At 44.7% G+C, this 24,361-nt stretch overlaps 2 protein-coding genes across 5 annotated transcripts in view; one reads left to right on the top strand and one right to left on the bottom strand.

The window, feature by feature from the left end:
• NF1 (neurofibromin 1) overlaps positions 1 to 20,617 on the bottom strand; it is a 163,583-nt gene extending 142,966 nt beyond the window's left edge. For all 3 annotated transcript variants that reach the window (XM_082201178.1, XM_082201177.1, XM_082201176.1), the window contains exons 1-6: positions 20,321 to 20,617; positions 11,672 to 11,815; positions 9,571 to 9,654; positions 7,271 to 7,461; positions 2,621 to 2,727; positions 22 to 89 (exon numbers count right to left, since the gene is read on the bottom strand). In XM_082201178.1, the coding sequence (XP_082057304.1) occupies positions 22 to 89; positions 2,621 to 2,727; positions 7,271 to 7,461; positions 9,571 to 9,654; positions 11,672 to 11,815; positions 20,321 to 20,380 (654 nt within the window). In that variant the 5' untranslated portion in view covers positions 20,381 to 20,617. The remainder of the gene's footprint in view (positions 1 to 21; positions 90 to 2,620; positions 2,728 to 7,270; positions 7,462 to 9,570; positions 9,655 to 11,671; positions 11,816 to 20,320) is intronic.
• EVI2A (ecotropic viral integration site 2A) overlaps positions 1 to 24,361 on the top strand; it is a 243,873-nt gene that overhangs the window by 93,235 nt on the left and 126,277 nt on the right. Inside the window, exon 3 of one of the 2 annotated variants that reach the window (XR_014214091.1) lies at positions 1,010 to 1,040. The exons of the other annotated variant lie outside the window; for it this stretch is intronic. The gene's annotated coding sequence lies outside the window, so the exon portion shown is untranslated. Of the gene's footprint in view, positions 1 to 1,009; positions 1,041 to 24,361 lie in introns of those variants that run through there. 2 annotated transcript variants of the gene reach the window in all.

Below are 24,361 nucleotides of genomic sequence, written 5' to 3' on the forward strand. Positions count from 1 at the left end.
ACAAGCCAGGAGGAAACTTGCCTTTTCAAGACTGTTGATAACTGCCAGTTGTGCTACTTTCTTGAGGGCTTTAAATTTAAAGGCCGTTTCTGTGAAAACAAGAAAAACAAATCTACTTGTACAATGTGCAAGATGACAACGAAAACTGTCTGAGAATCACCTAAACAGCCACCCAAGTAGCAACTGCTGCATCATGGCCCATTATTTTTATACTTCCAATCAGGGTTCGGAATTAGCAGAGCACCGGGCACATTTTGCACCTAAAGATTCTCCATTTGCGAGCACCTCAAAAGGTCTAGGTGCAATATTTTGCACCTGGCTGACACTCAAGGATTACTGAAATGTATGTGCTTAGAAGCCTTGAAGTATATGTTATGGATAGACAATACGTTAAGGTGTTTAACAATAAAGAGTAGCATGTTTTGAAAACTGAGTAAAGGTAAAGGGACCCCTGACCATTAGGTCCAGTCGTGACCGACTCTGGGGTTGCGGCACTCATCTCGCTTTATTGGCCGAGGGAGCCGGCGGTTGTCCGCAGACAGCTTCCAGGTCATGTGGCTAGCATGACTAAGCTGCTTCTGGCGAACCAGAGCAGCGCACGGAAACGCCGTTTCCCTTCCTGTCGGAGCAGTACCTATTAATCTACTTGCACTTTGACGTGCTTTCGAGCGCCACCCACGCCCCGAAAACTGAAGTACGGTACAAATATTTTTATTGTACGCACCAAGTTAAACATATATTAACAATTTCTGTTAAAATGTGATATTAACAATGTGCATTGTGTATTAGTTCATGCTTATCAAAATAATAAATAAAAAGTGTTGCTGACCCCCTTCCCCCCCCCTCAAATGGTGACTAGACATTCTGTTTTGGCGCCCACAACCCAGGTTCCAGGAACTATTTGGCTCCTAGCTTTTGTATCCCAGTTTCTAACACTGCTTCGAATCAGTATCTTGAACTACTGAAAGAAATTACAGTACAGTGGTACCTTGGGTTACATACGCTTCAGGTTACATATGCTTCAGGTTACAGACTCCGCTAACACATAGTACCTCAGGTTATGAACTTTGCTTCAGGATGAGAACAGAAATCGTGCTCCGGTGGTGCGGCGGCAGAGGGAGGCCCCATTATTTAAAGTGGTGCTTCAGGTTAAGAGCAGTTTCAGTTAAGAACGGACCTCTTGAACGAATTAAGTACGTAGCCAGAGGTACCACTGTACTTGACTATTCTTATGGAGACCATTGTGGTGGGGAGGGGTCAATGTTTGTACATTAAGATCTCCTGGATAGACTCCTTAACATCCCTCCAATATCTGAAATGTATTTGAGTGGGGTTGGGGGGGGTGTGATGGTGCCTCCGTTATGGAACCGGTATTGCTGCGAAACCCTCTCTCTTCCTCCCACTGGTAATGATGGCCTTCCATCTCTATGTGAAGATCGTGGGTGTTTTGTTTGTTCGTTTGCAAACATGAGGTCCTTGAAATCAGCTAGTTTTTAATTTCCTTAAACATGGGTTTTATCCGTTGTTTTATTCCTCTGTGTTTGAGATTTATTTTATTTTATTGATGTTTTAATTTGCTGCAAGCCACCTTGAGCACAAAAAATGAAAAGGTGGGGTGGAAAAAAAAGTAATAAACTTTAATAACAAAAGCAGCAGCCAGGAAACTTCTGAACTGCACCTCAGCCGGGAGTAGACTTCTTTTTCATCTCAGTCCAAGAATCTCCCCAACTCCAGCCAGCTGTTAACAGGAGAGTAATACTACTAACATACTCATCAACTTTCAAAAGTAAAAATCAGGGCCAAACTGACTGAAAAAGTAAAAACTGAAATCATGAGGAACCAGGAGGTGGCAAAAGAGAGAGAGGATGCAGATTATACTGGAATCATGGCACTTGCCTTTGTGCCATATTCCTGATGCATCCTCAAAACCACTACCTACCCAGCACAGACAAATTTGCAGGTATCATAGTTACCTGCAAATTTTCTCCCTCGTGTGCAAGCAGCAGCTATAGGGAGGCTAGCAAAGATTATTTGTAAACTGCTTTTAGGTTTCTGCAAACCACTTAGAGGTTTTTTTACAAATCAAGTGGCATATGAATTCTGTCAAATAAAAACAAAACAAACAAATAATAGAAAAGCAATACAAAAATAGCATACAACAAACATCCCCACCCCCAGGTAATAGAAACTAAAAACTGTGTGACCTGAAGGAAGGCAGAAGCCAGGGTGACTAAAGCAAAGGTGATAGTACCAACAGCTGCTGAAACAGGCCTGAGAATATTTCGCACCATTTGTTTGTGTTAATATTTTAATTGTAAATTGCCTTGGTGCTTTGGCACAGCTCATATTTCAACAAACCACAAACAACATCTACACAATGCTTATGCACAGGCAATTATTAGTCAAGCTAGATCAGTGTTTCCCAAACTTGGCCCTCCAGCTGTTTTTGGACTACAACTCCCATCATCCCTAGCTAACAGGACCAGTGGTCAGGGATGATGGGAGCTGTAGTCCCAAAACAGCTCAAGGGCCAGGTTTGGCCATCACTGAGCTAGATCAATAGGAGGAACTGTAGCACCCTGTCCTTAAGGATATATACTTAGGAGCAAGACCCACATACCTTGCAGTATACGCTTTAGTTTAGCACAGTCGACACTGATGTACTGTAAGAGTTCAATGTCATGAACATCAGCATTGTCTTCAGAGCACACAGTCAATTCCTGCAATCTGCAAAAAACAAGCAGCTTCTCAAAATGGATGGACTTTTGACATAATGAAGGAAGAGGGGACAATGTGAAATGATAATGCACTCAGATGTTTAGGACAGCCAGAATTGGTCAAATGCACAAAGGCGACACAGCCATGCTTTGGATTTTAAAGATTCGGAACTTGCCAACACTTCCTTTTCATTCAATTTCCACACTGACCATTAATTTTATTTCCTTAGCTGTGTGATAGGATTTATAGTTTACCTGAGAGCAGAGTTCTCAGAGCGGCCCACAAGAAATAAAACCATGTTAAAAGTACGGGGATTCCACAGAACTATTTTGATTCCCCCCCCCCCTTTGACATTGACATGGTCAGGTTAAGACCATATCACCTCGGATATTGCATGATGTGAGGAAGGTGCTGCCTACACACTTGAATCCAGATTCCTGTCGCCTCCCTTGCCCCCTTCTTAAGGGGCAGAAATCATGCAAGATACGTCTCCACAGATAGGGTTTACATCTAACATTAAACATGTGGGAGCACATACCCACTCCCCCTTGGCCATGCAAAAAAATCACCAGTGCACTAAGTGCCTGAAACAGGCTTTCATTTTATGAGGCCAGGGGACAAAAGCAGAATAGGCAAGTCTGTGCTAGCTAATCACCAAATCATGTTATTAATTTACCAAATTGTGTTACTAATTTGTTAATGCATGAGCCTGAGGGGCCACATGTCCACGTGCATTTGAAGTCCACCTCAATATGCTAGAGGACTTCACATAAGCATAGATCTGAGCTGAATGTGAAGTTATTCGCAGCTTCACAGCCCATTCTGTCAAAAAACAAACCAACCCCATGGCGCCTCACTGCCCTCTTTTGCCTTGACCCTAATGAATTCAATTAGCCGTGAAGTCTTAAGTGCATCTCACAGATTCTTCTCCCACCCACACCACACACTTGGTGATTCAGCACTTTGGCCCACATGCAACTAATATCTAAATCATGTGTTGAGCGCAAGCTGAGAAACTGCTTTGCTCGGTCTTAAATCTACAGATGTGTGTGCGCGACATGATATGTAACTTCCAGCGCCAACCAGAAAGGGAGCTCTTCATTTCATCTATGTGGAGAAAGACTTAACTCTGGCATGACATGGGAATGTGCCAGGAATTCAAAAGCATGGGTCACAGGACCCACAACGCTAAGCCTGCACCACTGAACACCCCCCCCCTGCAAAATAACCCATGGGGACAAGCAATGAATGGCCAAATGTTTAAATTAATTTCTGAGCAAGCACATCATTTGAAACGATTTCTCTCTTTCATGGTCCCCTCCCAGGTCCATGCAGCCAAGTACAGGAAATATGAGACCAAACAACACTCAGAAGTTAGCTCAAGGAGAGGTTTTTATTTAATTGTTTCTGACTATTCCCCATAAAGGAAATGCAGTGTCTCCCGTTCTGTATGGAACTACTCTCCATCAAGCCATTTAGCAAAAAAGAGAAAACCCACATCCTCCAGAGCTGGCTGCCAAGAACAACTCCTTGGAACAGAGGTTATGAAAAGGCCCTTAAAATTTAGTTGAGGTACCCTTTAACTGCAGGACTTTCTACCTGTTCACTAGAGACTGATGTTGCTCCTATGCTCTCCACTTCTGGATCCAAAATTCACATAGGGGAACACAGGAAGCTGCCTTATACCTTAAATGATTTGCCCAATTAGACCAGCATTGTCTCCTCTGAGCGGCAGCAGTTCTTGAGGGTCTTGAGCAGGAAAATTATTTTATGTTGAACCATGCTACCACGGAGCTCTAATTTGTCCCCCTATGAAACATTACATCACTTGGGAAGATAGGAGAACTACCGTACTTTTCGCACCATAACACTCAGTTTTTTCCCCCTAAAAGGTAAAGGGAAATGTGTCTGCGTGTTATGGAGCGAATGCAGGCAGGAGGAGCCACTCTTGCTGGCTGTTCGGCAGCCTCTCTTCCTCCGCTTGGCTTGCTGAGAAGCCGGCAACAGCTGAGCAACAGCTGAGTGTCGGGAGACAGCCTCTCTTCCTCCTGTCTGCCTGCTCTATGGCTTTTTGGAGAGGTGGGAGAAGTGAGGCAGCTCAGAAGCCGGCAGCGTGTAAAAGCCAAGGTGGGGAAAGGGAGACAGCCTCTCTTCCTCCTGTCTGCCTGCTCTATGGCTTTTTGGCAAGGTGGGAGAAGTGAGGCAGCTCAGAAGCCGGCAGCGTGTAAAAGCCAAGGTGGGGAAAGGGAGACAGCCTCTCTTCCTCCTGTCTGCCTGCTCTATGGCTTTTTGGCAAGGTGGGAGAAGTGAGGCAGCTCAGAAGCCGGCAGCGTGTAAAAGCCAAGGTGGGGAAAGGGAGACAGCCTCTCTTCCTCCTGTCTGCCTGCTCTATGGCTTTTTGGAGAGGTGGGAGAAGTGAGGCAGCTCAGAAGCCGGCAGCGTGTAAAAGCCAAGGTGGGGAAAGGGAGACAGCCTCTCTTCCTCCTGTCTGCCTGCTCTATGGCTTTTTGGAGAGGTGGGCGCTTGGAAGCCGGCAAGAGCTGTGTAAAAGCCAAGGTGGGGAAAGGGAGACAGCCTCTCTTTCTCAGTGTCTGCCTGCTCGATGGCTCTCCCTTACACAAATGTAAGCAGCTCTTACTCTGCTTTCTTTACAATGAGCTGGAAGGAGGGACAAAGAGGGCATTCCCCTTCCATCCCTCCCCCAGCACCTCACAGGTAAATTCAAACAAAGCAGCTTACAAGGCTCATGTCCCTGAGTCTCCTCCTCCTCTTTTTGCTCCTCTTCGAGGCAAAGCAGCTGCACAAATGTGAGTTCCCCCTCTCTCTTCCCTCCCTCCCTCCCTCTTCCAACTTCAAAAAATATTGGGGGGACAGCCAGGTAAGCCCCACTCACATACCACAATGGGGTGTGGGGGATGACTCCCTCAAATATTTAATGGGGGGGTGAAGGCACCTAGGCCTATAGGAGTTGGCTGCTTTGCCTAGGACAAGTGTGAGCTCCACCCCTCCTCTTCCTTCATCACTGTATTGGAGATACCATACATTACTGACAGTTCCTTCATTCATGTGGTTACAGAGCATGGATCCACATGGATCCTCAGGATTTTTGCACTGGGTCACCCCAAATTCACCATCATATCACATAGCATGTCCATGGCTACAGCTTGTACCAAATAAATCACGCACCCACTGTTGCCTGGGGCCGCAGTGGTGCAAAAACGTGGTTACAAAGCACGGATCCACATAGATCCTCAGGATTTTTGCATTGGGCTACCCCAAACTCACCGTCAGATCACATGTCTGTGGCCACAGCATGAACCACAAAAATCATACATCCACTGTTTCGTTTAGATTTTTTTTTCTTGTTTTCCTCCTCTAAAAACTATGTGTGTGTTATGGTTGGGAGCGTGTTATAGAGCGAAAAATACGGTAATACCAGTGTACTGGAAGAAGCAAAGATCACCAGTGTTGAAGCAATGGTTCTTCAACATCAACTTCGTTGGACTAGTCATGTAGTGCGGATGCCTGATGATCATTTTCCAAAGCAACTACTCTATTCCAAACTTAAAAATAGAAAGCGCAATGCTGGTGGTCAACAAAAGAGGTTTAAAGACAGTCTGAAGGCAATTTTTTTAAAATGTTGTATAAACACCAACAATTGGGAAACACTGGCCCGCAAGCGCTCCATTTGGAGAACAGCCTTTACCAAAGGTGTTATGGGCTTTGAAGACACTCGTGCTCAAGATGCAAGGGAGAAACGTGCTAAGAGGAAGGCACGGTTGACAAATCCATACCGTGATCAACTCCCATCCAGAAACCAAAGTCCCCCACAGTCACTTACGGACTCATTGTTAAAAGTGTGTTTATGGAAGACAATCTTACTCGGCTATGAGTGATCACCAAAGAAAGAAGACGACTAATGAAATATCCATCTTCAGCTTGTTTGGTTTCCAATTCTTTAGGTCTGACTTGATGCAGAGCCTTCTAAATGAATCAAAATTACAGTGGTACCTCTCGTTACAAACTTAATTCGTTCCGTAGGTCCGTTCTTAACCTGGAACTGTTCTTAACTAGAGGCGTGCTTTCGCTAATGGAGCCTCTTGCTGCCGGCACACGATTTCCTTTCTCATCCTGGGGCAAAGTTCTAAACTTGAGGTAACTCTTCCAGGTTAGTGGAGTTTGTAACCTGAAGCGTTTGTAACCTGAGGCATTTGTAATTTGAGGTACCACTGTATTAACATACACCTGCGTTCAAAGAGATGACCCAACAGCCCACAAGCAGAAGGAAGGTGTAGAAATAGACTATACTAGGTCAGAAGAGACTTGACACTCAGAAGCTCAATCAACCACACTGATTTTAACCTTCCTTGAGATGCATTGATATTTATACATGATAGAGGCTGACTGGGGTCAGAAAAAATTTGACAATATTTTAAATGGGGAGTGGCCGGGGAAACCCAGCCAGATGGGTGGGGTATAAATAATAAAATTATTATTTATTAAATGGGCCTTCCAGGAACGATGGGGAAAGTAGCATCTTTCACTCACTCACCTGGTGGAGATGCGGCTGAAGACGGCGTTGAAATTGTTGCAGCTGAGAGAAAAGAGAACTCCAGAGGCAGAACTGCGAAGCTCTGCTGCGTGTTGATTCCCTTCGCGGTAGGTGTGGATAAAGTGACAGATCTCTGGCAACAACTGCTTGACCAGCATCGTCTCATCGAGCCTCATAGTGTCCTTTGGTTGCTAGGAGGACAGTTTGTAAGTGACTGCCTGCCCGAAGCGTTTTCACAGTTCTCTTCCCCCATCGTTAGTAACCCAGGAAATCTGCTCCACTCCCAAGCTATCACAGTATTTTGTAAACAAGATGTGTGTGTTTGAACTCATGAGACACATCTCGCCAGGCTGTGGGAAAATGCTGCACATGAACCAGCCACATCTGTCACAATAACTTACAGCAGGGTGTTATAATGACCCTTGAGGAGCCCTTAATGTGGCTGGGGAAAAGGTTGCTGCTATCCTTTTGTTATGTCCCTGCAGAAGCAGCTCTCTATCCTTTTCCTTGGCCGCCTTTCTCCTCTTGAACCTGCCTGTGTCTCAAAATCTGCATCAGAAACCCTTTCCCGCCTATCAGCAATTAACGGTGGGGAGCAACCAGGAAAAGGGTCTTTTCAGTGGTAGCACCCCTATATCTTAGTTGAGATGCCAAGCTAAAGACTTTTAAAGTGATTTTAGCTCCATAGTTTAACGTTTTCTATCGATTTTAACTGTACTTTGTTATTGTTTAGTGGTTTTATTTTTTTCCCTGTCGTAAAACTATGCAATTTTAAATAGATGTCCTGCAGCTCCATCTTGCCCATCACACCTTGCTGTGAGCAAGGACCCTTCTTCAGATGGAGGCGCAGGCAAGTGGCCTGAACGGTCCTTAACAAGTACCTCTGCAACAGTCATAGCCATTGACCCAGACAGCCTCTGCAGGCCAGCAGAGGCTATAGAGGGGGGCAGTGGGAAGGAGGGCACACGAGACCGATCCACTACCTGAGGCAAAGGGATCACCTTGGCTAATGGGTGAGCCTTGCACACGGTCCAGAGAAGGGGAGTTGCGTGCTCGATCCAATGCTCTGCTGCTCAGAGAAGGCTAGGAACATGCTGCGGGTCTCATGACTACATTTATAGATTGTCTGCAAGTATGTTTACACAGGTGTCAAATGACAAGCCATGAACTATTCCGTCTGCAATGGGTTGGAAAGCGATCTTTTAAAACCAGTATGGAGAATCACAAGCAGCTTACAGCTGATCTCATTACAGTAAGCTTGGAACTGTGTGAAGGAAACCCTCAGGAATAAACAAAGACTCTTAGATTTCACCAGAGCCCAAGTTTGGCTTTACAGCTTTGCAGAAAGGGCTAAACCACTAACTGCATTCCCAAGGTTGCAAAAGAGGGAAAAAGCAGAGAGACTCCAGGAACAAAGTTAAGTGAAAATAGGATCACTTTTCTGGAAACCTCAGTACTGCATTCCCACTGGAAGTTTAGACAAAGTTAACTAATGTAAACTAGGAAGCACCTGCAAAAGTCATCTTTAGCAGCCAATTCATCTGTGTACAAAACTAAGCCAAATTGAAAGAAAACCACAGGAGAGCTCAGGTGGACTTGTTTAAAAAAATTAACTTTTAAAGTGGAAAAAGTCTTATCTCTTTGCACTGGCTGAGCCACAAGTAAACACAAAAGTTCCTTCTTTTTTCTTTTTCGTATATCAAGCTGCATCAACACTCTTTTTTGATGCAATATTTAGAGCCAAAGATACCAAAATCTTTAAGTTTGCTTTTCAAGTCCAATATTATTTTCCTTTCCAGAATTAGTCACATTAAAAAAAAGCACATGCATACAGGAATTAGTTACAAAGAAAGTTGCATCCATTTCCTGATGCATTCAGCAAAAAGGCAAACAAATATCAGCAATCAGCTGCAGACTTGGCTCTCTACCCTGCAAATTGCTGCCACAAAAATGCTATTAGCCCACTTGTCTACATTTTCTAGACAGTTGTTTGTAGCACTGCAACAGTTTGAAACTGTCCGTTTACAAAAAATCCCTGATTGCCTGGAAGTCACTTCTATATTATTTTTATTAAATTCATTTGGTATGTAGATCAACACGTAAAGAAGTTAAAACACACCATAGTTCAAGTGCATTTGGAGGCAACCTCTCAAGCATAACAGGGGAGTGACTTTCTACAAATCTGACAAATTATCATCAAGAACATGACTATTTCAGAAGACAGACATTTCACACATCTTCACAGTTAGATTGTCTATGTAGAATTTGCAAAGGCAACTAATGTTAAGCAGGCTACTCACCCCAGCAAGACATTTTTCCAGTGTATCCAATATAATCAGCTGAGAAAGATACAAATTCTTTTCAGCAGCTTCTCCAAATATTCTCTGGGGTGGGGGAGGTAGAACACAGGAAACCAATTAAGTTCTCATTACAAAAATGGATTTGCTTCCCATCATCCCACACAGTGGGTGGTATTCAGCTAAGGAGACCCACTGAAATTAGCTTAGTCATGGCCATTGAATTCAGTGGGTCTACTCTGAGTAAACTTAGCTGAAAACCACCCAACAGGTTGCATTCAATGTTAGTCCTACTCAGAGTAGACCCATTTAAATTAATGTGCATGACTAACGTTGGCCTATAAATTTCAGGGGGCCTACTCTGAGAATAAATTAGCTGGATGCAATCCAATGCTTCCCAGATGAGCATCAGGAGACCAGTAAATTATTTTGTTTCTTGAGAACTTCAGCAAGATCTGGAGCCCTTGAGGTTAATTTATTCAATCGAGACATTTCTATACCACCCATCAACCAAGGTCGATGGACAGTTGCAAACTTAGAATCAGAAAATGCAACCCCAAAATTGACAAATAGTATTTGTACTCAGACAGCGACCATTTTGTGTGTGTCCAATTGATGTTGTGGCCACTGACACGTGGGTGATTTTGGACCCAGAAGAGGGCAGAATGTGGGGGACAGGGTGCACGTGCAGGGGCGAGGAACAGAACCCCAACCCAAAATGGTCACCACCTGTACTAGAATATAAAAATCTGCACCAAGTCGGTAAATATAATTGACAAAAAAATCAGGAGAGATGTGATTAGCAAAAAATATTGTAGGCAGGGGGCAAGACAATCCTCCCTGGGGAGGACACTGCATAACCAGGATGCCAGGACCAGAAAGGCCTTATCCACTGTGCTACCACTTCCCCTCATTGGGTGGGGGGAAGGTGGAGAGCTACATTTGGGGAAGGCACAGAATTCAAACAGGGCTTCACAGCTTAAACACAGGTCTTCTCTATACCTTCCTCATTCCCTCTGCTCTCCTGACCCAGTCATGTTTTCTGTAAAACCATCCTAAAGCACATGAAACCCCTATGCATACAGGTTTTGTTCCAAACAGAGGATTCAGATTACCTTGGGAACAGAACTTGGACTTTGGGGTATGCAAACCAGTCAAACCCACAACATTCAGAAGAGAGATAAAACGAGGAGGCATCCGTTCCCTAGTGCAACATCTAGCCCTCCAGATGTTGCTGAACTACATCTCCTATCAGCCCCAGCAAGCATGGTCTACGCCAGAGAGCATCTATAATGATCCCTGCTTTTCAGTTAAAATTAAAGGGCATATCCCTCAGGACTAGACAGTGGGTGGGTGGCAGGGAGGTTGAATGATGTTAAAACTTTGAGCTAACTCCCAACAGATACAAGACTGAACATGGAAAGATGAATGGCATCCTATTATTCAGGCCTCACCATGTTCACTAAACCCCTTAATGTGTGCCATAGCTTGCCCCTTCACACAGACAACAGCAAACAAAGGCCGTGCTTGGCTTTTTACCCCAACCCAAAAGCCACTGCAATCTGCAATTGAATCAGGATGTCTCTAATTAACCACAATTTCCTGTTTTGTCCATACTGGAAACTATGGTCACCAGTTTCAGAATTACCTAAAATAATCAATTTCAGACCATGGTCTAAAAACCTGGTTTGTTCCAAATGTAATGGGAATGCATGGCTAGTTAGAGGCTTCCTGTTTTAACCACAGCTCATGCAAAGGGTTCCCATGTCTGTGCAAATCTTGGCTTCATAAGCTGCAATTGTCCAAACTGGGCCAATATCATTTGTCCTGGTTACACATAAGATAGGACTTATCTAGTTTGATCTTGTTTTAAAGAAGCTTGTTATTTCGAACAAGGAAGAGGAGCATTTTTAATCAAAAGCACTGGATATAGGAAATCAATATATCAGTGTGTTTACCAAGTACCAACGGAACCACTGGCATCCAATATCCACTGGTAACTGGGCAAGAAAACACACATATTCCTTTCCCAACCTAAGGTTCCTTCATCTCATGCTTTCCCCACCTACAATAAGCCTATTAAGAGCAAGAGGAAAGCACTTACCATATTGTTAACATTTTTTAATATATTGGTGAGGCCACTGATGACCAAGGAAAACTTGTACTTTGAAATATTGATGAGACATTCCTTGTTATGTTCCGTGCTGACTTTGGTGTGGGTATTCTGTTGACTAGCTTTGATTGGTAGCTGCAGGTGAGGAGGAGAAAGAAAAACAGTAAGCATTCACTTAGAAGAAAACTTCCAGAGCTCCAGTGTGTTACACTGAAGGCTTTTTCCTTTAACTTTTCATGCAAGAGCTCTTTGGGTATGCCAAAAACCAACATGGTGGCAGTTTCCAGCTCTTCCCCACCACCCCCATTTAAACAAGCATGGGAAGTGTATGCGAATGTTCATGTTCAGATACAACACTAAACCATGAACGAGCCTAAATTTCTCCTGGGCTTGCATGGTCTCTCACTTTCCTCTCCTCCTACCGCAGTAGCAGGAGGAGATGCTTAGAAGCTTTTACTTTTGCTTTAACTAAAAGATCCAAATTTGCCCTCTTGAGAGGATGAGAGGGAACAAATCAGAGGGGAGGTCAGGCTCATTCACATAGTGCTAGATCACAATTTAATGTTGCATCTGAACAAAGCCACTGAATTTCCCAGTCTTAAAATATTTACAAGTATTCAATGAAACAGTTCTCCAGTAAAAAAAATTGACTGCATTTAAAGCACATGGACAGTGCAATCCTATGCATTTCTACTGAGCCACCCTGAGTTCAATGGGACGTATGCCAAATTAAGTGTGTATAACAGGTGTGGAGGAGTTTTGGCCCTCCAGATGTTGCTGAGCTCCATCTCCTATCAGCCTCAGCAAGCATGGTCCATGCCCAGGCATGATGAGAGTTGTAGTTCAGCAACATCTCAATGGCCAAAGGTTCCCCACACTGACAGTATAAGATTGCAGTCTAAGGCTGCGTACACTCTATACCTTTAAAGCACATTTGAAGCAGTTTCCCCCTCAAAGAATTATGGGCACTGTAGTTTGTTAAGAGTTGCTGGGAATCGTAACTGTGTGAGGGCAAACTACAATGCCCAGAACTCTTAGGGGGGGGGCGTTGCTTTAAAAGTATAGTGTGTATGCATGCAGCCTAAGTGTACTTTACTGTTCAATTACTTCTAGTTATTGGAAAGAACTTCTGACATATTTATACAGCATGTACAATTAAAGCATGGCCTTCTAAAATAAGTTGTGTTTACCACCAGGCACCTCAGTTTTAACCTGCCATAGCAAAAGCACCATGAGCTTCTGTGAATGGGACAAGCCCCAGCCACGTGAGATTGTCCACAACACATGTGTTCAACTTTCTCAGACCCTAGGTGCACTCTGAACCCCACCCACCCTGAAAAAAACGAACTGTGCTCTTCCTTCCTTCCTTTCACCATCCATGCCTATCTTTCTCCCCCCCTCCACCCTGAGAACAATTTGAAAGAACATGAAACAGTTCTTCTGGGGAAGCTAATCAGATTTGATCCTGACAGTTGCCTGGATGGGAGACCACCTGGGAACCATAGCTAAGCTGCTCTGAGTTCACCACAGGAACTCGTTTTAGTAATTTATGCTATAAACTCGTTGAATAAAGCAATTCATTTTCTCCCCGCTTCCTGCCTACTTATGACTAGGAGGGGGAGGAGACCAAAGAAAACGAAAATGGTGGCAGTGCTGATGCAACCCACCTTGCTAGATTCCAAGACCACAGCCAATACAAACAGGGCTGAGTCCAAGATGGAGCTGGAAAGGAACAGCCGGGAGCCTTAAAATGTGCTCCCCGTTATTCCTTAGCAAATGGGGCTTGCCTTCGCCACCAGTTTGGAACTGGCTTGTTTCCAACCAGCAAGCATAGTTCGCATTAACCACAGTTTGTTGGATCAGATGACATTATAAACAAAAATGGAAGCGAAAGCCTCTGAGCTCCTCCTCATGGTTGCGCCAGAGGAGGTGCGGGGGTGGAGGAGCGCATGAGCCCAAGGCTTGCTGTGGATCACTTCCGTCATGCTATACCATGGTCCAGTTGCAGCTGCTGTGGCCTGAGATATCACATACAGGAACTATTGTCAGATGCACTTCATCAATGAAATCAGAATCAAAGAGTAACTTTGAGTTGTATTTCACTACCTGTCTTTTGTAACTTACTGCAGAGGTATTGGGCAAAATGTGTTTCAACCAATGTTTAGCTTCTCTCTGAACTGTATCAGTTAAAACTCAAAAGTTCGGAAGTCCCAGCAGCAGCGCAGATAAGACTTGAAATGACTCCACAAATCCAAGATATTAATCCTGCTCCATGAACACTAGACACTTTGTTTTAAGCTGCATCCATAAATTCTTCAAAAGGTCACAGACCAATCATTTCCCTCATGCGTCATTTACCAGTCAGTTGGTCTCAATTGTTGAACAAAACCTTGCAGAAAACCCCACTTTGAGGAAGTTTTACTTTTGATCAAAGCCAACAGCTTTTTGATGGAAGCAGCACACAACAGACACAAAGTGCACTTAGGGGGGAAAAAAGTATTTCACACAAAGTGGGGATGGTTAATCAGCAAAAACGTACTGAAATTGTTTTCATTTGCTTTCTATTAAAACCTCTGAACACTGGAGACGTCCAGCTGAATGGCTGTGAGGAACCACTTCCTTTATCAGCATCTACAAACCAGCTGCAAACTTAGTAGTGCACTGGATAAGCTTCAGCCACTCTTAATGTACTCCTCTGCTAGAATTTAATTCCCACAGCTGCTATTCCCTGACACATGAGCATACATGTGGGACTGAAATATATGGAGTTCTGTCTACTAGTCCACTTTCTCCACGAAGCCAGATAGACGGATCAGAATAAAAATGCTTCTCACCAGATTGCTAAGTCTCGGTCAGAGTAGTTCCCAAGGTTCGAGACCCATGAAAATTAGTTCACCTGTATATATTACAGTACGTAACTTTATACCATACTTATTCTGACTTTTCTTGAGGAAACCTGTCACCAAGAAATGCTTATCTACTTACTTTTTTAAATGACGGGGGGGCATTTCTACAACTCTTCCTAGAAAGGGGAGAGTGTACACCCAAAATGTTAAAGAACTTCCAAAGAACCTGAAATTTATCTAGCCCCACAACACAATGGTTACTAAAATAGTCCCAAAGGATGCTTTTATATATCTCTTTAAAATGGAAGGGAGCAAAGAAGCGTAACCCACCCCCCAATACTCAAGCCACAGGCCAGCTTAAAGCTAAAATTTGGTGAGCACTTAGTCCCAGTTACACTGATTAGACCAGGGGTCTGCAACCTTTAAGACAAAAAGAGCCACTTGGACCCATTTCCGAAGAAAAAACAACAACTGGGAGCCGCAAAGGCATTGCGACATTTAAAACAAATATATCTCCGGAGCCACAATCTGACAGCGGGCGGGAAGGTGATGTCGGGACGGTGCGTGACTAACGCACGCACCGCCCCCATGCGACGTCACAGCCAGTACAGCGCCCGCCACAGTGAGGAGTGTCGGGGCGCACAATGCGCCTCCTCCCCTCGCTAGTATCCGCCCCGGAGCCGCAGCAAAGATGTAAAAGAGCCACATGCGGCTCTGGAGCCGCGGGTTGCAGACCCCTGGATTAGACAATTCTGAATGTTGGATATTTGCATACCTAACTGGGAAAACACGAGGGCACAAACTAAAGTTTACCTCGCAAGAAGAGCCAGTGTGTAAGGCACATATGAGATGGAATGCCAGGATCTGAAAATTCCATTACCTCTTCACCAGATTTTTATTTTGGAAAGCAGAGAGGTGGCTCCCAGGAACCATAACCTAAACTTGCATAATGCACACTTCATTTCATATTATATATGACAATGGTTTGTTTATGTGTGTGTTTTTAGAAAGCTGCAACTCAAGACTACTTCCCAGATGATCAACCTACTAAGCAGCTATGAAGGCACAATCAAGGACTGTTGCCAATTTCTGCCTGTTTATCAGTACTGTACCTCTCTCCCCCCTATATGATCACGTTTGTCAGGAACACAACAGGGCCTTTACAGCAGTGACCCCTCACCTTTTCAACTCCCTCTCCCTGGAGATATGTTTGTGAGGGGCTCCCTCCTCTGAAGATTTCTTTTTTAGCCCACCTTTGGTTAGGGTTCCAGTGCAATTTAAAACTTGCTTTTATATTTTTAAATATAATTTCTATATTGTCCTTCATCCGAGGATCACAGGGCACCTTATAATAGAAATACACACCAAATAAAAACAATGCATCTCACAATAATCTGGTGGTGCAGTCTAGCTAAAAACATGACATATGCCAATGAAAAGGGGGGGAACCTAATTTTATAAGTTTGATCAAAAGAGATCATCTCCTTCTGTCCACAGCAATAGCCCAGAAAGTCCCATTTAAAAAGCAACTGAATTTACTTCCAAGAAAGCAATGTAGGATGACGTGCAAGATCCTACTAGGACAGTAATTTCCAGCAACTTCTCTTTGCAAGGGAAATCACATCTTTTGTATATCACGTTGAGAGCTTTGGCTGAAGAGTAGCTAGTTAATGCCTTAAATAAATAAAATACTTTGAGGGAATTTACTAGCATGAGAAATTAGCTCATCATTAGAAAGTGTCATTCTTCCAAAGTAGGAAATAACTCCCTCAATATCTCTTTCTTTAAAGATAGCATAGCAACTACAGGAAAGTGTTTGAACATTTTAAGTCCATAACTCCTATTGTGTTAGTCAGCTCAATTCTACAAGGAAAATGACAAATCTTATGGTGTTTCACACAAGCAGTATGCCCCATTTTCCATACATTACTGCCCCCTTTCACATGGAACAAGGATGAAGTCTGCCATATTAATACCCACCTAGCTGAATGGAAGCAAGTGAAAAGTGATGCATGATGGGGCAAAATTATGGGGCCAGAACTGGCACTGACTGATTGCTGTATCCTTAGGGTTGTAGGGGGCAGCTCTAGGAAAATGCTGATATTGTGGGCAGAAACTGTGAAAAATTGGAACTTTGTGTTAGAGATTCATTAGGAAAGGAAGTTAGAATAAAACTGCCAATATTGTAATGCCACCGTACAAATCTATGGTGTGGTGTGTATAGCTCTGGTTGTTTTCCGCTGCTCAAAAAGAACACAGCAGAGCTGGAGAAGGTTCACTAAATTATCAGGGAGATAGAACAGCTCTCCTATGAGGAAAGACAACAACGTTTGTGCCTTTGGCTTAGTAAAAAAGGGAGTAAGTAACAAGAACATGATAGAGATGCGTAAAATTATGTACTGTGGGGAGAATGTGGACATAAAGGCTTTCTTTCTCACTCAAAACGCTAGATGCTGAATACAGTGGTGCCCCGCAAGACGAATGCCTCGCAAGACGGAAAACCCGCTAGACGAAAGCGTTTTCCGTTTTTGAGCTGCTTCGCAAGATGATTTTCCCTGTGGGCTTGCTTTGCAAGACGAAAACGTCTTGCGAGTGTTCCGATTTTTCCCCGCTCCCCCCCTTTTCTAAGCCGCTAAGCCGCTAATAGCCTTTTAGCCGCTAATCCGCTAAGCCTTTAATAGCCGCTAAACCGCTAATAGCGCTAATCCGCTAATAGGGTTGCTTCGCAAGACGAAAAAACCGCTAGACGAAGAGACTCGCGGAACGGATTAATTTCGTCTTGCAAGGCACCACTGTATTGGGAAATTCAGGACAGACCAAGGGAAAGACTTCTTCATGCAGTGGACAGTTAACCTATGGAATTCAATGCCGCAAGATGAAGTGATGGCCTCCAACTAGAATTGCTTCAAAAGCGGATTTGACAGATTCATGGAAGATAAGACTATCAATGGCTATTAGACACAATGTGCTGCCTAGGATTAGAAGCAGTATGCCTCTGAATACCAGTTGCTGAGAATTTTGAGTAGGGGGAGACCTACTGTGAGCATGATTGCTTAGGGACTTCCAAGGGGCACCTGTTGGGCCAGATTGTCTCAAAACAAAGCTTTAAAATGGATCCAGTAGGCCACTCAGAAGGGCAGTTCCATAATTATCTCAAGTCAGTATATCCCCCTATTTCCCTCCTCCCAAGTTCAACTCACAAGCAGCAAGTCCCAATTTGTTCAAAAACTTCAACTGATGTGAGTGGTACACCCACTCACAGTAGTACCCCCTATCCCCATGCTGCATAACTGGGCCTTCACTGGGCCCAGAAGACCCCTTCAATGATCAATAGTATGTCCACCTGTTCTTTCAATCCTACTGCAAACCATCTGTGCCCCGTTTTCCATACATAAGCACCCCCTTTCACATGGAACAAGGATGAAGTCTGACTACATCTATTACTGCATCTTTCATTCCACAGGGCTCCCAGTTCCCACATCCAGCAAGTGAAGAGTTCCAATGAGCCAAGCTGCTTCCCCTCCTTTTTCCCTCAAAGACCCCAACTTTTACAAATCCCAGAATGACACCTTCCCAAAACCCAAAGATTGAGCCCAATTTCTTCAACATTTCTTCTCTTGAAAGAACCCTAGAAGGGACAGTTCCTCAGCAATGTGGGGTGCACAGTCTTCCAGCGCTATATTTTTTCAGTGAAAAATGTTCCATTTTGTAAGTTCATTAGGAGCAACAAATTGATGCCAACTGCAAATGCAATATTAGGCAAACTTAGCATTATCAACGCATTTAGCTTTCTTTACTAAATACAGGTAAAATAAAAATGTTAAGGTGGCTAACCCTTTGACACTGAAAGTTTCCTACTGCAAATTATCCGAGGCAAATCACCATTTTTGGGGGGGAAATATCTAGATAAGCCACATCTTTCTTCCTTTAAGAGGAGGAAAATGCTGGACCGCATCCAGCTACTTCTTTATTCCATTCAAGGAAGACCCGTTTTCCAGTTCTCTCTTGACTTGAACATACACATCATGCCCTCACAGAGTAGAACTCAATTGGTACAGTTGCCAGGATCCAGCTCAGTTGGTTAGAGCGTGGTGCTATAATGTTGCAGATTCGATGTCCTTAAGGGACAGCTGCATGTTCCTGCAAGACAGGGGGGAAGGACTAGATGATCCTTAGCATCCCTTCCAACTCCCGTGCCATTTCCAAAGAAAAGGAATCCAGCACATCCTTAGAAAGGGCCAGTAAACTCCATCCCACAAGACTGACGAAAAGTACTCTGGTACCTTGCAAACTGGCAGGTTTATTGTGACAGAAGCTTTCAAGGACCACAGCCCACTTTTGTCATATGCACAGCCACCTCTAGACCACGAAAGCTTCTGCCACAACAAATGTTTTAAGTACCGTATTTTTTGCTCTATAAGATGCACCAGACCAGACCTAGTTTTTGGAGGAAAACAAGGGGGGGGGGGGAAATCTGAATCTCAGAAGACAAAACAGCAAGAGGGATCGCTGCGTAGTGAAAGCAGCAATCCCTCTTGCTGTTCCGGCTTCTGGGATAGCTGTGCAGCCTGCATTTGTTCCATAAGATGCACACACATTTCCCCTTACTTTTTAGGAAGGAAAAAGTGAGTCTTATAGAGCAAAAAATGTGGTATTTGAGGCGTCATAAGTTTGTTTTATTGCAAACCTAGAGATAAAATGCAAAGGCATAACAACAGCTGTTTCTCATCTGCCCTCAAAAGTCACACAGCCCGTTGGTACCACTGATAAAGTGACACCCAACTAGATCAGCTACTGCTCTTCAACTCACCTCCAGGATGCCCTACTACAGCTGTTACTCAAAAGAACAACAACACACAACTCCAGTGCATCTTTGGCGGGGCAGAGGGAAAAATGGACTCACCCCACTAGAAATGAGCTTTAGCACATCATCCGCACAACTCAAAGCAGGGTGTGGGTAGGGTTCCTAAATGGCCAACACCAACTCTCATCCCTCAAAGACCCCAAGATCACAGTAAGCAACAACCATATATACAATTCCAGAGCAAACTTGATGGGGGGGGAGGGGAAAGATGGGATTCATGCCCACCACAAATCTGCATGTTCCACACTCTTTATGTTCATGTATAGCAAGAGATAGGACTCTTCCCCCCCACCCTTTAATCAGTTTGGGTGTGTATTGCCTGGGAGATCTGCAAGGATGCTTTGCATCCATAAACAGACACACACTGACTAAAAGGCACTAGCACATCCCTAAAGGGTCCCCCTCTTCTTTCCCTGAAGAAGACCAGAGAGAGTGAGGAAAACGTACACACACTTTTCCCTTGCATGGCACCCCAATTCCTCAATCTTTTCCCCAGGAAGCTTTGCCTTCCCACCCAGCCACCCCCCCCAAAAAAAAATCACGGCATCCTTTGAAAGGAGCAGAGGGAGTTACCCTGCAAAGGCATCCTCCCTAAGAGGTCGTGGGCTCTCCTTCCTTAGAGGTTTCTAAGCATCTGTCAAGGGATGCTTTAGTCGAGATTCCTGCATAGCAGGGGGTTGGACTAGAGGACCCTGGGGGGGCCCCTTCCAACTGTACAATTCTAGGATCCGACGACGACACTTTCTGAGGGGGAAACGGGCCCCTCAGAAAAGACACACACACACACACACACACATAAATATGTATGCATTCGTCCCTGCTTGGAAAGCCCCCCCCCCGAAAGGGCCTTCCAGCCCTTCCCCGAAAGGGCCCCCACCCTATGCCGCCTCTACCCCCCCCCACATATCCTGCAGCCCACAGGGCCGTTACCTGCTCGTCGAAGCGGCTGACCACGGCCTGCACCCACTCCACCGGCTTGTGGGCCGCCATGTCCCGCCGCCCAGCCAGGCGGGGGAGGAGGAGGAGGAGGGTCTCGACGCCCCCGCCCCTTCTTCCCCCTCGGCTCGATCCGGCCGCCGCCGCCGCCGCGCTCTCAGCTCCCCTCCTCCTCCTCAGCCATCACAGCCTACGAGCCACCATGACACCACACCGGAAGCGGGGACCAGAGTCCGCCCCCAACGCCAGCCCCGGACGCCGGGAGAGAGAGAGGGAAGCGGGGGGAACGACAAGTGGGGCGGGGGTGGGGGGGAGAGCGAGCGAGATTGAGGAGGGAACCAAGGCAAGGCGCATGCGCGACGGGCGGAGGGAGCTCGGGCCGCGACGCATGCGCGCACGCGGTGGGTGGGTTGAGGGGGGGAAGAGCTCGGAAGCCAAAGGGCAGCGGCGCACGCATGGGGAGAGGGTGGGAGAAAGCCGAGGCAGCGCGGCGCAGGCGCCGCGGGTGGGGATGAGGGCGCATGCGCCCGGGAGGCGGGGAGGGGCGCGGGAAAGCCGAAGGGGGTAGGGCGCAGGCGCGGCGCGGAAATGTGCGACAGGAGTTGAGGAGAAACCTGAGTGGGAAAGCCGACCAGCGAGCGAAGGGAAGCACTACTGCGCAGGCGCGGTAAAGAGGACAGGGTGGATTGGAAGAAGGTAGCTGGGTTTACGGTATATACTGCCGGTTTTAAAAAATCAACGCTGACTTTAGTGGGGCTGTTTTTATTATGTAATCCTTTATGATTTTAGCTTAACTGCTCGGTATTTTGTGTGTGTACGTAAATGATGAAGATATAGGATGATATATTTTAAACAAAAAACAAAAAACATTGGAATAAACCGAAACCAGATGTCGAATTTAAATGTTTGTTTAATTGATGGACAAAACAGTCCGAACAGGAAGGCATTAAATGCAGCATTCCTATAACTCCTTTCTAAAATTTATGTTTTGTTTTCCATGGTACAGAGGATACATTTAGGGTAAACAACTGTTAAAACAACAAACAACTTCTCCCGATAAAATTAGATATTGCATTCTATAACTCTTGATTCCTCTAACAACAAAGAATTGTAGAGTTAGAAGGGACTCCAAGGATCATCTAGTCCAACCCCCTGCGACGCAGGAGTCTCAATATGCCATTTTAGCTCTCTAGCTATAACTCCTGACGAGTCAGATGGACGTCATACAATAATAATAATGATGATGATGATGATGATAAACTTCCTGGTTTCCTGAGCTAGTTTATTAGGACAAATGGGGCTCTTCCCACCAGTGTTGAGTCTGTTTACGGTTCTTATATTCCTTCGTGACCCTGATACTTCTGCTGCCAGTTTTGCAAATTTTATTTTTTGCCAGCTTGTCCACTAGAGGTCACTCGCTTGACGCGAAAACATTTGGTGCGTTAAGGGGTGGAGCAGAGACGAGAAAACCAGAGTGTACTTTGCTTTCATTTACTCAACAATTCTCTGTTCCCATATTTCTTCACTGTCATTGAGACTTTAAGCTGGAAAGTTCCCCCCACCAAGCTACAATTTGCAGAGCGGCTTACAACATGCAAAAACACATAACTGCAACACAACAAAAGGAAGACCGAAACAGTAAATTAACCATTAAAAAATACAAAACCAAACAGAACAATTTCCACATAAATTGCAACAAAATAAAAGAGACAAAAAACCAGCAGCAGCAACTCTCCCCTTTCCATATGCCTTCTTGTTTGTCTTTTTTCCTGTTTTGTGAACATTAATAAATATAGCTTTTTTTAAAAAAAAAAAAAGGTTGAATGGAACAGATGTTGAGAAGAGCAGGTTGATGGCACAGAAGCTGTTCTTTGCATGCAACTCCTTGCCTTTCTGGACACAGCTTTCTGTTCAATAAAGCTTTCGTTGCAGGCCTAGCCTTTGCTCCTTCTGTCTTCATCATGACAATAGTACTAGGATGCTCTGCGATACCATTGCACATCATTAAGGTGTGTCCCAACTCTAGATCCAGTTCCCTTTGCAGGTTCACATTGCTGGAGACACTGCTGTCTGACCACATTTTTTGTTCAGTGTTGAGCCTGATGAGGAGTTCTAGCTGACAACTTATCTTGGCTGACCCTAATGCAGGTGTTTTTACTGCTTATTCCAGCACTGATGTTAACAAAGACTCACTACACAATCTCAGTTATCCCACACACCCCAATAAAGAGGAGAAATACCAGGATTAGAGAGAGGCGACTGTTGTGTGTCTGTTGTGTAAAACCCTGCAGATCAGAAGTAGTCACATGTGCCTAGCTAAAACTAATGACACAGAGAGATGAACGCTTGTTGCCTCAGGCCCTTTTCACTGAAAAAACAACCAGGTCTGATGCTTGGTGAGTCTTGTGACCTTGCCATTGTATCATGAACTCGGGATATAGCCACCTCCTTATGTGATGTCATGGCATCAGGGTAATGAGGGAACTCCATTATTCTGATCTGTAACCTGAAGATAGCAAAGACCAAACAACTGGGTGAACTTTCTGTTTTTACACTACAGGAAGGAAATGAAACAGGCGAAAACTATGTCAAGCTGCAGGGCATCAGGCCAAAAGACATGTTTGTAAAGTGTGAGTCAAAGCCTGGGAGACTAGCAGAATATTCAAGCCTGCCAACATATAAATCTCACATATTCCACTGCTTTAAAAATAATAATAATTGCTGCACATGCATGCACCCCTATGGTGGAATCCTGATGTATATTTTGCTCTAGAAGGCTTAGTTTGGTCAGAATTGAGTATACATTTGTAGAGTTAACGCTAAATACACTACAGTGGTACCTAAGGTTAAGTACTTAATTCATTCCGGAGGTCCGTACTTAACCCGAAACTGTTCTTAACCTGAAGCACCACTTTAGCTAATGGGGCCTCCCGCTGCCACTGTTCTCATCCTGAAGCAAAGTTCTTAACCCGAGGTAATATTTCTGGGTTAGTGGAATCTGTAACCTGAAGCGTATGTAACCCGACGTACCACTGTACTTCTGGTAAATGAGCCACCATAACTGCTAGAAGGCTGTGAAAATTTGTGTCCCAGGCTTTTCAGACTCCTCTAACTCATGTACTATCTGAAACCAAAGGGGCACATTGGTTGCCAGATGTGAAATATATTAGCATTATTTTCAGCTCTCCCACGCTGCGACATAGGCCTGAAGTTCCCCACCTTTGGGTTATGTTATATACCAGCTTCTTCTCCTGCCCCAGTTCTGTCCTTGCAACAGCCCTAAGAGATAGGTTAGGCTGAGTAATGGTGACAGGCCCAAGGTCACCAGTGAGCTTTTAACACTGAAGGAGAACTTGAAACCTGGTCTTGCTAGTGGCAACACAGTTGGCTAATCCTCATAGATGCATTGCATTAGTTTCTTCACTTTCTTTACACGTGAACACAGAGCGTTGGCATGAGATTGGTCAAAACCTGAGTTCAAGTCTAAAACAACAGCAGATGTTCCTAACAGCTGCCCTGACAAATCCGCTTTGGCCTTGTTTGAGCCTCATTTTTCCAGTTTATATGTACTGCAGAAGGTGCTCTTGGAACACTGAGCAGACCTGAGAGTCTTCTTCCAACCACACCTGTCTGCATATTAAGTTTGTTTGTGCTGAATGTACTTTAGGATCCAGCGGCATTCCAGTGGAAGGAGTGGTTGATTCTCTGCCAGGATCTGCTTCTGCCTCCAGGCAGGTCTGCTTTGTACTGAGCGGAGAGAGCAGGGATGACAACTGTCACGGGATCCTCTTTTGCAATGCATTAAGCACAGGGAGTGGCAGAAAATAAAATGGGCTGCTTTTCCTGAAATTCGTGAATCTAGGTTACCATGTGACAGCCTCCGTGGAAAGGGTGTACAAAGTTTGCTTTATGGCATCACATGCTTTAAGAGACCTAATTCCTCCAATTATTAGACTTCATGTTTTTCGCTCCCTTACTGTAGCTGACCCTTCACTAAGCTGCAGTGCCCAACACCCTTTACTATAGTTCCCAGGA

This window comes from Podarcis vaucheri, assembly GCF_965113315.1.
Source record: "Podarcis vaucheri genome assembly, chromosome: 15".
Classification (NCBI taxonomy): Eukaryota; Metazoa; Chordata; class Lepidosauria; order Squamata; family Lacertidae; genus Podarcis; species Podarcis vaucheri.